The sequence below is a fragment of the Callorhinchus milii genome, unplaced genomic scaffold (assembly GCF_018977255.1).
Source record: "Callorhinchus milii isolate IMCB2004 unplaced genomic scaffold, IMCB_Cmil_1.0 Scaffold2, whole genome shotgun sequence".
Lineage (NCBI taxonomy): Eukaryota > Metazoa > Chordata > Chondrichthyes > Chimaeriformes > Callorhinchidae > Callorhinchus > Callorhinchus milii.
In genome coordinates, this window is record NW_024704743.1 from 16,999,790 (window position 1) to 17,014,736 (window position 14,947).

The 14,947-nt window shown below is 38.7% G+C and overlaps 1 protein-coding gene across 1 annotated transcript in view; it reads right to left on the reverse strand.

The window, feature by feature from the left end:
• Nucleotides 1-2,940: 2,940 nt before the first annotated feature.
• Nucleotides 2,941-14,947, reverse strand: part of tgfbr1b (transforming growth factor, beta receptor 1 b) — a 47,884-nt gene continuing 35,877 nt past the window's right edge. The window contains exons 6-9 of the mRNA XM_007898124.2: nt 13,972-14,128; nt 10,369-10,493; nt 10,009-10,139; nt 2,941-6,854 (exon numbers count right to left, since the gene is read on the reverse strand). Coding sequence (XP_007896315.2) covers nt 6,729-6,854; nt 10,009-10,139; nt 10,369-10,493; nt 13,972-14,128 — 539 coding nt within the window. The 3' untranslated portion in view covers nt 2,941-6,728. The remainder of the gene's footprint in view (nt 6,855-10,008; nt 10,140-10,368; nt 10,494-13,971; nt 14,129-14,947) is intronic.

Genomic DNA, 14,947 nt, shown 5'->3' on the forward strand with positions numbered 1-14,947 from the left:
CCTCACCCTACATTACTCCTGTTTAGATATCTATGTAGTGTCCTTTTGAAAGCTAATATGGATTATGCCTTAACCACTGCTCCCGCCAGGACATTCCATATCCTAAATACCCTGCGTGAAAAAATGTCTCCTGCCCTTTGATTGTTTGCTAAGTAGTTTAAATCATTGACAGTTATGCCATTTATGTAGGTTCCACAGGGCCTCAGCACCTGCAGTTCCAGCTCCAATCCATTCTGTGACTTGGTACTGCTTAGTTGACTCTGTAAGCAAATAATCCTTCACCCACCAGAGGAAATTAGATAAGTTGTAAGCTTTAAAATTCAGAGAAGGAAGAATGGAAACTCTAGAAGTGCTTGATAAGGCAAGATCCAGGATAGAATATTTAGCAAATGTTTAATTGATCCAGACTGCAGCCTAGTAAACCCTGTTGATGTAAATTTTGTTCTAAGATGGCTGAAGGGATTCTTCCCACTCAGCTCCTGTTAACCCTCCAAGCTAGAACAAGCAATAGAGGTCCCAGCTGGACAAGCAGCAGGTAGCTTGTCAGACACTGTGCTCAATGGTAAGCTACATGGTTTTAGCATGTTAAACTCCAAAGTATTTAACAAAAGGCAAAATACTTCAGATGCTGGAAATCTGAAATAAAAACAGAAATCGCTGGGAACACTCAGCAGATCAGGCAGCATCTACGGAGTGAGGAAAGTGAGTTAAAGTTTCAGGTCAATGACCTCTCATCTGCCGAAAGGTCATCAACCTGAAACGTTAACTTACTTCCTTCTCTCCATAGATGCTGCCTGATCTACTGAGTGTTCCCAGCGACTTCTGTTTTTATTCCAGGTGTATCTGAATGTACACTCTGGGGTCCCGCAGCCTTGACTGTTGCCAACAGCCATGTAATACTCTCTGGAATCAGAGAAGCGGAGTACATCCCTCCAGGGAGAGGGATTTCATTCCAGACACACTGAAATTTCCATGTACCAGTGGTATAGATGTCTCTGGTTTGGATGCTTGTAAGCACGATCAGACACCAGGCTGACCAAAAAATACTAAAAAAAATTAGTGTATGAAATTTTCATAACTGATCCATGAGTGATTTACCTTCTTGATTATCAGTGAAGGATTCCTTCAGTTCTCCACTATTTGGAGGCTGTATTGCCTTGGGTCTTGCACGAAAAAAGCCACAAGACATTTTTGAGAGAATGCCAAACATGACAGTATGGGGGCAAGAGAAGCCATGTGAAGAGACAAAGTAGGAAGCAAAATTGTGATGTGAGCCGAGTCAGGAAACCAAAATATTCACTAACTGACTAAAGCTAATAATTGGGCCATCAGGATGGCTTCTGCAATACCAGATTCAGACCCTGGGATGAAATCATCAGAAGTGCTGGAACCAGCACTTCTGCGAACTCCTCGCATTAAAGTATTGGAAGATGTGACACAATTATCCTGCAACATTCTCCCTGCTCTTGATAGACGAGCAGGATGATAGGGGGGTTAGGAGATCGCAGTAGTAAAGGGGAGCAAGACCGTAGAGGGCTTTGAAGGTGAGGACCAGGATTTTGAACTGTATCCTCTGCATGATGGGAAGCCAGTGGAGTTGGGCAAGGATGGGGGTGATAGGCTCGCGGAGCCAAGTGCGGGAGAGGACACGGGCTGCAGAGTTCTGGATGATCTACAGCCTGTGGAGGGAGGAGTTGGGGAGGCCGACAAGCAATGAGTGTGCAGTCAAATCTCGATGTAATGAACGTATGGAGGGTTTTGGCGGCCTGCGGTGAGGGTAGTGTTCCAGTTTCGGGGCATAGTGGCTGAAAGCACAACCTCCAATAACGGAGCAGAGGATGCGAGGGAGAAGCTGGAGGCCGGTGTCAGCGAGCGGAGGAGCAGGGTGGTGAACTGGGGAGTGAGGAGGTTGGAGAGGTAGGGAGATGCCAGGGAGTAAATGGATTTGAACACAAATGTGAGGTTTTTGAGTTTGTGGGACATTGCTGTGCGCAATTGTGTTACTACACAATTGTGTTACTGCACTTTCCAGAATTAGTCACTCCATGTCACAGTAATTCCTGTGAAGCACTTTGAAACATCCTGACTGTTAAGGCTCTATGCCAAATGCAAGAATTATTACTAAAATATTTTTGAAAGCTATAGTTGTATTATTTCAGATTTTTGTTAAGTTTGGTCAGCTTTAAACATGTTCCTCTAACATGCGAGTCCCAACGTTTGATTATCAAGCACTCCGGGCCACTACCTCACGTGAAGGGTGCTATGTAAATGCAAGTTGTTGTTATCTAATCGTGTCCTGAAAGAATGAGACAGCTCCGATATGCTACCCCACATGAAGGGCGCAACATGAAGGCAAGTTGTTGTAGTATGGTCTGGTACATAACACAAGAACCCTGAATGTCAAAATGTCCCATTAAAAAAATTCAATGACAGACCCAAGCTAAACGTGCAGACAGAGCAGATGGTAAAATGTCTCACCACCTGAGCAAAATGACTGAATACATAAGAAATCTATCAGAAACAAATTCCTTAAATTCCACTAGGGTGGTCTTAGTAGAAGTAAAAGAGAATGAAGAAGAAATGGGAAGGATTGAGGAGGGTGCACTGAAAGAGTGAAAGCCCAAGGACTTTCAGGAGATGCAATTACAAATCGCATTGTAAATGGCTCATTTACTGAGAGTGTTCTGTACTGGATATGAAATTATGATAATGGTGTGTAGATTTGGAAACAGTGCTCAAAAATAATTTTAAGGATTTTTGTGAAGGATTTTCCAAGTTGGATTTTCCTAGGCTGGAGGTAGTGTATTATTCAAAAGACTTTGGTTTGAAACATTTACTGATTTTTTTAGAACGTATATATTAGGAACTGTAAAATCAAGCACTTTGCTTTTGGAGAAAGTGAGAAAAGGATAACTCATGCATTCAGAATTCACCCATTAATATGAAGATGAACACCACTTTATTTTCTGATTCTGTTATGTGTATCGTCAATTGGGTATAATGACTTTCAGCAAGTCAGCTTCATTTCAATACCTAGCATCATCCATCTTTGCTATGTATATTGTACAAAAGACTATACATGATTTTTAGAAGACTTGGGGAGAAAATACATAATTTGATAATGCAATCTTAGGAAGAAAACTCATATTCAGTATCCCTGTATTTACTTGCTTGAGTATATTCTTCTCTCTCCTGACCCCCTCCCCTCACCCCAAATAAAATACATACTTTAACTACACAGCTATGCCCAAAGACGAAAATAATCACAAGAGCAGGCTTTCATTGTTCCTAGAGCAGGGAGGAATTTTATACACACTGCAAAAAGGAATATAGCTAGCATACAATAAGCTGGGCACATAATACATACACAATACACTGTTCAGTACCATGGACAGATGCAGGTTTTTAAAAAAAAATCATTACAGTATCCACATTTTATATAAATCAACACGCGTCTGCAAACCTGCTGAGTTATTGAAAACTATCAGTATATACATAATGAGGTAAACAGAACTTGGTCATTCAGGAGGTATCTTTAAAGCAAATTGCATTAAAAGTTCATCTGTATGCTTCAATTGCAGAACAATTTAATCCCAGATTCCCATAAGGACTGCATGGCAAAACACAGTATAAGAGGGACTGTCCTAAAAGGAGCAGGTCATGGCACTCAACCCCAAAACCTTGAACAATTTTATTTCAAAATATGAACATCAACATAATGTATGCAGTAGTGTTACGCAGATTTCTACAGTCTTCCTGGACAAATTCATCATAATAGTAAACTAACTTTCAATATGCACATTTAAACAGCTTACAGATTACAAAGGGATTATTTTAGGGGGAAATGCATTTATTCACCTCCGCATTAGCCTGCCACATGGGACTTAATCCATAGGATGTGCTTTGAGTTATATACTACACCTATAATATGTTCAGGAATGATAATTCTCAGTAACCTTAAAAGCATAAAATGCTAATGATTTAGTTTTGCCACTTGTTTCAAGTGCCTTCACCACTTGCATTATAATACTGTTTTTCAACAAGGAAACTATACACATTTGGATTATATGCACATGAAAAAACATGGATTTATACCAGTACAAAGGTAAATCCAACATTTTCTACACTGCTATCTGCCCATAATTATTTCTACACTAAGTATGCCTTTGTAGTAGTACGCTTCAACCTAATTCATACTAGCAACAAAAAACTGTCCTATACTTTCTTTTTAAAAAATAACCCAAAATTTATTTGATCTACAAAGCAAGACTATCCTTTGTAATGAACTAGTTATAAAGTGAATCCAATTTGTTTTTACATTTAATTTTAATGTAATAAAATAAACTTGGCACAACTGAATCGGTTGTCAAAGAAATACCACTTGCCAAAATTCACAGAAAACAGGAATTGTCAAATTACAATTTAATTACAATGCTGGGTTTTGCTAAAGTCCCTCCTTAGAAACATTTGCGTTGGGTTTATTTTAAGAGGTGCTGCGTCCATGATTTGCATTATGCGTGTTTGAAAAATTACACCAGTTAATCGGCACACCTGCAAGGTTTTCCTTTTAAAGCACACATACAAATTAAGAAAGCTACAACACGTTAATACAGAATTTAATTACATATAAGTGAAAATCTGCTTCCCAAGTCACAAATCAAGATGCAGAATTCAAGCTAGCATCAAGTGAAGGACAGCATATAAGCCTCAGTTTTAAATTTGTGGTCCACAAAAAAACATTTGTATTAGCATTCGCAATACAAGGTTTTTGTGCAAATTAAAACGAGACAATAGTCTATACTGCAGAATTTGGGGGGAAAAAACAAGAGCTCCGTTCAATATTGCAGTGTACAAAGCTATTGGGATTCAATAATGAGCTACAACATTAAATTCAGAATAAGTTAGCTATAAAAACCTTCAACTCAGATAGTCACTTTGAAAATATTGACAAGTTTTATCTGAAGTGATCTTCTCCCCACCCACAAACAAACACACAAAAAAACTCAACAAAACACTAAGGTTCTGAGAGCCAATGAAAAAAAAACATGGAAACTTTTGCTGAATAAAAATTGAACAGCAATCATCTGAACCAGATAAATAATTTTAAAAATGTCGCAAGACACGTGAAATTTATAGTTAGGAGATTTTGATCCCATAAAACATTTTTCTGAAGGCAACTTTTAGCTCATCTTTTTCAAAGCTATTAAAATGAATTAACTAATGACTCAAAACACAAGTGTTTCAGTAACTACTGTTCCAAATCTAAATTCATAGCCTTATAACGGGCTTAGGAACTGAAATATTTTGATTTAGCTGAAAGATGATCTAGCAGAATACACGAACCATATTAATGCATCAGGATATTAATATTACATTACACATAAAACTAAGAAGAAAATGGCTTGTGTTGAAATTGCTCCCAGTGTGCAACATATAATATTATTTCTGGACATCAGGACTACTTAACAGCATCACATTCATTATTCTGGCAAAAATTATATGTTGTATTATGCGGAGGAAAATATTTACAGTGGCTTGTAAGCAAAAATAATGTTGTAGTTCCTTAGCATAACCCAATTGTGAGATTTGATGTACAAAAANCCTGACAACTGCAAATAAGGTGAGTGCAAACATTATCTGAATAATACTGAAAACTGAAGTCGTACCTAGCAATCAACTCAAATCCCTGGCCCTCATCTAATTTCTAAGGTAGAGCTCACTCATGTATCCTTAAAGAGGTGCTGACACTTACTGGTAGCCGTGTGTTCTAGTCTGCGAAACTGTTACTGGTAGCCGTGTGTTCTAGTCTGCGACAACAAGAATTACCTTTTGAACAAAACCAGAAATCAGCAGCAATGGAGTCTAAAGTGCAGCAATTTTAAAAACAATTCCTTAAATTAGGAATTCTAAATAGGGAGCTCCGTCTGGTAATTGGAAGTATATCAGACTGACCTATGGGAACGGTGCTCTGAAAGTACACCGTCACAGGGAGCTCCCATGGATTGGTGTGATGTACATCCGGTTTCCTTAAAGAATACTGCTGCGATCTCTGTAATTTACACCCCAATATGCAACTGTGCCTCAGGAGTTTGCTCACAAGTGTTATTTTTGTTGCCGTGCCACAAGTTAAGATGGCTAATTTGCAGATATTCTTCAGACCAATTGGAGTAAAATGCTTAAGACTCAAAGCCAGGTCATAACACACAAAGTGAAAACAGAGGCATCAAAATTAAAACCTGACGAAGTTGAATTTCCAAGCAGTAAAACTAGTACCAACCCTTTGGATAAACAGTCCCTTTAATTGTGTAATACTGTACCTTGCACTAAAATGTCACCCATTCGATATCTCCAACATACTGGGTTGGTGATAGTAAAGGCTTAAATGTTCCAGCTTTTCTAATGTTAAGACCAATAATAAAACTCTCTTTATCAAGTTAAATGTTAAAAAAAACTAAGCTACATCATATCTTGCCAACGTCCTGGGAAGGAGGTGTTCAGTGCACAGAGTGGAGCACACAGCCCATCTCAGCATTATGTCCATTATGGAGCCCGCATAGTGAACATTTCCTATGTAGTGTATAAAATATGGTGCAGTTTTCATCAGGCAGTACAGCCAGTGTGATCCATCTTCTGCTCCCTCGATGAGGTAGAACAAGAATCCCTTCCAAATAAAACTGCAATCCAGGTGCAATGTCATCTGGTCAATTCACTCAGTTCTGTATCTGGCTCTACATTTTTATGCCTTCCTGTTGGCTGAGTTGAGACAGTGTTTTCTTGATCCGTAAAGCTGTTAATCTGGCTGCTCCATTGGCGTACCAACACTCACGCATGATTTTGGCCATTACACGTAGAGCCTACAGAGAAGACATACAGGATTATATTAAGAGAACACATTCTAGCTTCACGCTGCAATTCATGGCAAGACCAACAAGATGCTACTCCTAACATTCCCATCAACTACTGACTGACATAAGTGAGCTGGATAAGTCAAATTGCTCATTTTACAAAAAAAATAATTGTTGCATTTAATATAGCAGCTTTCGTGTCAGGAGGACATGTCAAAGCACTTCACAGGACATACTGTAAAGTATAGCAATTGTGTGTTGTGGAGGCGAATGTTATCAAAGTGAGCAATAATAATAATCCTTGCATTTAACATAGCTTTGCAAAGCACTTTGTAAAAAGAATAATAATCCTTGCATTTGGTATAGTGCCTTGTCATGTCGTTGAGACTTCTCAAAGCACTATTATTAAGTCAAGTGCTATTACTTACAATCATGACTATTTGTTGGTGAATGCAGCACCCAATTTACAGAACAATATTTCAGAAACAGCCAAGAGATGATTAATAATCCTTGCATTTGTTATAGCGCTTTTCACATCTTCGGGACGTCTCAAAGCACTTCACAAAATATACTGTAAAGAGAAATGACTGTATATTTGTGGGCGATACGCAGCAGCCAATTACGCACAGCAGCGTCCCACATACAGTCATGGATTTAAGTGACCAATTTATTGTTGTTTTTTCTTGAGGGATTATTATCAGGCGTGTAGAGTAAGGAAACTTGATAAGGGTTCGCCCTACCGGGAATTGAACCCAGGTCTCTCGCTTGTGAGACTAGTGTTCTAACCATTGAACTACAGGACTCCATCTGGTTTGCCTTCCATCTTCCCGGCAGTCGCATGCACACGCCCCGAACCTCCTATGTACTATATCCCAGAATTCCAGAATGTTATTTCCTAAAAGAATACTATCTAATCTGTGTTTGAAGGAATGAACACTTTCTGCTTCAACTCGGGAGCCTGTTCCACAGGTTCACTATTCGCTCACTGAAATAATGCTTCCATAGATTGTTCTGAATTTACTCCCCTTCAATCTCAGGCCATGTCCTCTGGTTTTACTATTCTGGACTAGTTGAAACAGCCTGTCATGATCTACATGGTCTAGTCCTTTTAGAATCTTAAGACAGCAATCATATCATCAATCTTCACTTTTCCAGCGTGAACATGCCCAATTTACTTAGTCACTCCTCATAATCCAGTCCCTCCATTCCATCAATCATTCTGGTTGCCCTCCTCTATAACTTCTCAATTTCTCCCACATCCTTTTTGTCCTGTGGTGACCAGAACTGTACACAGTACTCTAAGTATGGTCTCACCAATGATTTATACAGTGGTAGGATTAGCTCACTATTTCAGCTTGCTATTGATCTTTTATACATCCCAACATCTGGTTTTCTTTACTCAATGCCATTGAGGTATCATTTATGATTTCATTTCTGTCCAGCAGCTCTGTGATTTTATCCTAATAACTGAATCCCTAGGTGTCTCCGCGTTTGGACAAGTGAAGCTTGGACATTCCTTTCAACAGGATAGCCTTCCAAAGTCAATAATAGACATTAACAGTTTACAATGAAGAAAGCCTAATTTCTACTTTCTAGTATGTTAGAAAATACCAAAGCCCAAAATATTGTTGTGTGCAAATTAGATGCCACATTTGCTTAGAAATATTGTTTCTTCACTTTTTACAATATTCTGTGAAGCACCGTGAAACGATTCAACAATGCGATAGTTATTTCAATTATAAAACAGAAATGATATTGTAGTTCAAAACAAAATCTTCATGCAAGAGGAAATGAAAACTTAACTGACCAAAATAGCAGCACAGTGAGGTTAATTTATTGTATTTGTGAGGATTCCTCTCATTTCCTTACTTTCTCTCTCTGCCCTCCAACTTTTTGTTTTTTTTATATTAAAAAAATGCTGTTTTGAATCCAAGCACACAACACAGGAGATGGAATATATTTAGATTTCCAAAAGGCGTTCGATAATGTACCACATAATAGACTAATGAATAAGGTCAGAGCATGTGGAGTCAGGGTAAAAATAGCAGAATGGATAGCAAGCTGGCTACAAAACAGAAAACAGAGTAGGGGTAAAGGGTAGCTAAGACTGGCAGGGGGTGGGCAGTGGTGTTCCACAAGGATCGGTATTGGGACCACTATTGTTCACAATATACATTAATGATTTTGATTCGGGAATCAGCAGTACAAGTTCAAAATTTGCAGATGACACCAAATTGGGGAGAGTAGTTAATACAGAGGAGGCCTGCCACAAATTACAGCAAGACATTAATAAACTTGCTGAATGGGCATTTAAATGCCAAATGCATTTCAATGTAGAAAAGTGTGAGATGGTACATTTTGGTAGAAGGAATAAGGAAGTCACATACATCCTGGAAAATAAAAATCCAAATGGGTAGAGGAACAAAGGGACCTAGGGTTACACATACACAATTCACTAAAAGTAGCAACACAGGTTAATAAGGCCATAAAAAAATGCAAACCAGGCATTGGGGTTCATTTCTAGAGGGATATAAATGAAAAGCAGGGAACTTATGGTAAATTTCTATATAACCGTGGTTAGACCACACTTAGAATACTGTGTGCAGTTCTGGTCCCCACATTATAGAAGGGATATAGAGGCACTGGAGAGGGTGCAAAGGAGATTCAAAAGGATGATCCCAGAACTGACAGGTTATACCTATCAGGAAAGGCTGAACATACTCTTTTCTCTTGAAAAAAGGGTAAGGGATGACCTGAGAGGTCTTTAAAATTATGAAAGGTTTTGATAGGGTAGACTTAGGGAAGATGTTTCCACTTGTGGGGGAGACCAAAACCAGAGGCCATCAATATAAAATAGTCACAAATAAATCAAATAGGGAAGCTAGAAGAAACTTCTTCCCACAGAGAGTAGTGGGAATGTGGAACATTCTACCACAAGGAGTTCTTGAGGCAAATAGCATAGATGTATTTAAGGGGAAGCTAAATAGGGTACATGAGGGAGAAAGGAATAGAAGGTTATGCTTGAAGGGCAGGAGGAGGCTCATGTGGAGCATAAACACGGGCATTGGCCAGTTGGGTCGAATGGCCTGTTTTTGTGCTGTATATTCTAATATACTTTAATGGAACACACCAAACCATCAACTACCTTTCACAAAGTACTGACCTCACAACTCTGCCACCGATTAGGAATGTTTGGCCGCAGCTTCTGTTCACACACCACTTTTCTCATTTCCTCAATCGAAGGATCTGAAGGTACTAAGTCATAGTAAGGCAGCTGATAATCTTCATGAATACCTACAAAAATCATTCAAATACAATTGGAATTGTTAAAAATGCACGCACAATTTTGAAATTCTGTTCAATTCTATCACTACATACCGTCTCCAATTGGGGGGCTATTTACTACATGAGAACCACAAATAGAAAACTAGGGTATTATGTATATAGATTGTGAAGGAGGGACATTGAAAAATTTCCTTTTCAAATGTTATTTTCAAGCAGTGTCGAGAGAAATTCTACTTACCACCTATTGAACACCTCCGTCCGATTTCCCAGAATACCAAACCCATAGCATAGATATCTGCTCTTTTAAAAGATTCGAAATGTTTCATGTTTATGGAATCATCGAGGACTTCTGGAGCCATATATCTGAGAGAAAGAACCAGGATTAAATAAATTGACTCTCTGCAGGAAAGTATGAAACATTAAGGCTAAACACAGTTCAAGAGTATTTCCGTTTAAATTTAAAAATCAAGCAGGTTTTTTCGACCCTTGACAGTTTGTTTGGAATTCATTTGCACTAACTCTATAAGTCAAAAGCAGAACATGCTGTAATTGTAAATTGTGAGGCTATTTTTCTGTATTACACTTACAGAAAGACTAAATTTCTTTAGTCATCACATACAACCTGTAATTGGCATCCAATTACTCCACAATGAATGGCATTGGTGCATCAGCCCACTGCACTATTTGCTTTAAACTCTTCAATTATAAAGCAAAATCGAGTTAGATGTACTCACTCTCTCTCTCTCTCTGCATGTTGATTATCTGAGAACTTTGCTACATTTTTCTCCAGTATTTTGTTTCCTTAAATATCCTTTGAATTTCTGAAATTCTCTGCGCCCCAAAAATGTAACATCCCCAGTGGTGCTGTCTCAAATTGCAAGAACTTCACAGCAGATGACGATTAGGTTTCAGGTGAAACCTGGCAATTTCTAGCAATCTTAAATCTAATAGAGATTTAATAAGCATCAATTCAGTATGTAATCTGAAGGTAAATCATACAGACCTACAGAAACTCAACTCTGAAGCAATAATAATCCTTGCATTTGGTCATGCCGTTGAGACGAGTCAAAGCACTTCAAGGATATACTGTAAAGTTGATTTGACTATTTTGTGGGTGAAACGTGGCAGCCAGTTGCACACAGCAGCATCCACGAACAGCCATTGAATGAATGACTACTATTTTTTATGGAGGGTGGGGGGGTGTGGGGGGAGAGAAAGAGGAGATTGTTGGCCAGGACATGGAGAGAAACTCCCTTCTCTTTTCAAAGAGTGTCCTTTTCGTGGAGTCCTGTGGCTCAGTGGTTAGAGCACTCACTTTGCAAGCGAGAGACCTGTGTTCAATTCCAGGCAGGGCGAAACCTTGGGCAAGTTTCCTTACTCCACACGTCTAATAATAATCCCTCCAAAAAAAAAAAAACAATAATAAATTGGTCATTTTCAATCTACGACTGTTTGTGGGACATTGCTGTGCGCAATTGGCTGCCGCATTCGCCCACAAATATACAGTCAATTCACTTTACAGTGTGTTCTGTGAAGCGCTTTGGGACGTCCTCCCGACGTGAAAAGCGCTATATCAAATGCAAGTATTATTATTATTATTATTATAGTGTCATGGTATGTTTAATATCCACCTGAACAGGCAGGACTCTGTTGGCACGATAGTAACATCCCACAAAACAAGGAGAATGACCAATTTTTCTGAAAGAATGTTACCTAGGACATAGGGACAAACTCCTTTTACTTTTCAAATAGCGTAATCAGATCTTCACATCCATGTGAAGAACAGACAAGCAAGACCTAGATGTAATGTCTTATCTGAAGTCTTACCTCCAACAAAGCATGAGACTACCTCACTTGAGACAAGACTGTGAGGTCAAGTCCAACAGAAGGGAAGCGTAGCTAACAGATAGATCTATGCTAAGCCTCACTGGATGCACCATCTGCTGCATCTATCCACAAATAACACTACAAGTTTACAGAAAAACTTAGTAAAACAGATGTTTTGATGTTGTAAGTGCAATATGAAAGTCAAGAATTATTATTATGATGGAGTATGCCCTCCACCAATATCGTTGCTATGAAAGGTGTATTTTATCTAAAAGGAATGCAAGAATGCAGGTACATTAATCTCTTAAAATTAAATTATTTTAGGTGAAAATGCCTGATGTGCTACAATAGTCCGAGAGAAAGAATTTTTGGTCAGCCTACTATGATGCTTGATTCACTGACAACATGCAGAATTAAGTATGTCTGCTATGAGAGCAAAATATCTGAGATTACTTTGAAGACATAATTTAATTTTTTAATGAAAAAGTATGTAGTCGGGGAAATAGATTACCTCGGATACCTCAAAGTTTTGCCTCTTCTCCTTTTCTAGCAACTATTTTGGAACGTGATAGAATTCATACAAACAGAGAAATTGCTCATTGAGCACACAGTACACAACGGGCTTTGGGCAGGCAATTAAAATATTGAAAGGTTTGTGAAAGGAAACTGGTGTTTGTGACTAAAGATCAAACTGGAGGAAAAGAAACACGAGAGCCCAGGTCAAAATAGAGACATGGTGCAACTAATGAAAAGTATTCACTCACTGCTCTGTCAATGAAGGAAAGAACTAAAATGGGCATCTATAAAAAGGAAATCAATGCACAAACTAAAAATACAGAGATAAGCATGCTTGTGATTTACTCTGCATACCATAGCTCAAGTATGCAAAAGATACATCATGTTCATTTATTATAAATTACACTTCTGGCCTCCACCCCTATTGATCCCAACCACCAGCTCAGGCCCAAATCCCTGACTGTCCAGTGCCTTGAGACTTCCTCCTGATGTGAAAGTTGCTATACAAATGTAATTTGTTGTTGTTGATAAAATTATAGTTTCAGTGATGAATTTGGAGTTTAGTTAGTTGCATCCATTTTCATTTAAGATGTTGTATATTTGGCTAAATACAGCACAATATTGCTAAGCGGCTGACATTCGTTTCAATAGTTTTATCCCTCTACTATTGAATCTACTGAGACTATTTAATATTTCTAAGTATACAAATTACTTTTGTAAACTCAAGTAAAATCACAACTTCAAACTGGTGAATAGCTCTACCTCTATTGAATATGCAATAAGATTGGGGAGGCTTTTGATGAGATGAAACAATGCATCCAGTGTACATGATTTAACACTGTGATTTTCCTTATTACCCACATGATAGTTGGATGACATCCTCTGTGATGGGATGGATAAATATTTGTGATGACTTTTAAATCTTGTGATTTAAAAGTGTATGATTCTGTGCAGAAACATTAATTTCAGCCCAAAAGCAGACCTTTCAGGCAATTGTGTCAGTAGTGGGGTTTTGTTAATTGAATCATTATTTTATAGTGAAAAGCAACAAATTCCAAATAAATTTGATCATTCACTTTATGACTGGGGACATTGCAGTGTGCCAAATGACTGCCCTGTTTGCCTATAAATACAGTTACTACACTTTACAGTATACTCGGTGAAGTATTTTGTTCTCCTGAAACACTACACCAAATGTAAGGTTTATTTATTATTTTATATCTTGAAATTAGCAGTCATTTTTATGTCAGTAAAATAAAACAGCAGAGCAACAATGAAAAACCCATGACGACATTTAACAGGAACAATTTTTGAGCCATTTGACGGATTGTTAAGAGCTGAGAAAAGATAAATGAAACTACATCAGAAAAAATTACCGACAGCCTCCTTACTGCACAATCAATTCAGGATTGATGCCCGATGGGGTGTTCTCAAACAATCTCTGGGGAATAATACGTTCCCCAAACTAACTGTGCAGGAAAGAGTGTGCATACGTTACCTTTTTGTTCCCACTCTGTGGTTTGGAGCAATATCAATTGTGTCTGTGGCGGAATCGTGCCTTACTGCCAACCCTAAATCTGCAATGCAGCAGGTTCCGTTCTTCTTTACCAGAATGTTTTTAGATTTCAGATCTCTGTGAGCGATGGCAGGTTTTCCTGACAAGAGAGGGTTTTTTTTGGTTAGTTTTCACGTTGAAACAAGAGCAGAACTAAACAATTCAGCTTGAAGCTTCTTCTGGGGATTGGACTAGATGTATACATATCATTACTAGGATTGGCTATCCAAATACTGCTATGCCACCAGAGGATTCTTGCTGCATTGCACAGCAATGCCTTGTGATCAAAGAAAAATCTACACATTGTGAATTTAAAATTTTATTGCATGGATAATTGATCAAACTCTTCCAAGACATGAAGCAGATAGTGTAGCTGCATTCAAGAGGAAGCTATACTTTCACACACGAGAGGGGAATAAAAGGCTATGGAAGGGAGTATAAACACCAGCACAAGACTAGTTGGGCTGTGGCCCATTTATATGCTGCAGCTTTTGTAAATCTTTGTAGAAGTTACGCCACATTAAGAGCACTATACAACTTGTTGTTCTACTGCAATTACTGCTCTCGAGGAACCTAGAGATTCTGAATATATGCCACAACTTTATATATTTCAATATGCCAGAGTATGGGGGGGCAGGATTAAGTTTAACTGGTTCCAAGGTGACATGCTTGGCAAAGGAATCAACCTCTGTGGTGTTGGTCTGGTATCTAAGCCAGGCAGGCCACAGGACTCCAGGGCACAGGCCAGCCTCGCTCATCGGCAGGACCTGGAAGCGCAGACCAGTCACTGGGGGCAGTGAATCCTGCCCCTCAGCTCCTGTTAACCCTGCAAGCCAAAGCCCAAACAGGTAGGGTGGTCCTAGTTGGACAAAGAGCAGAAAAGCTTGCCAGGCAGCAAAATTAATGCATTTTTAGCTAG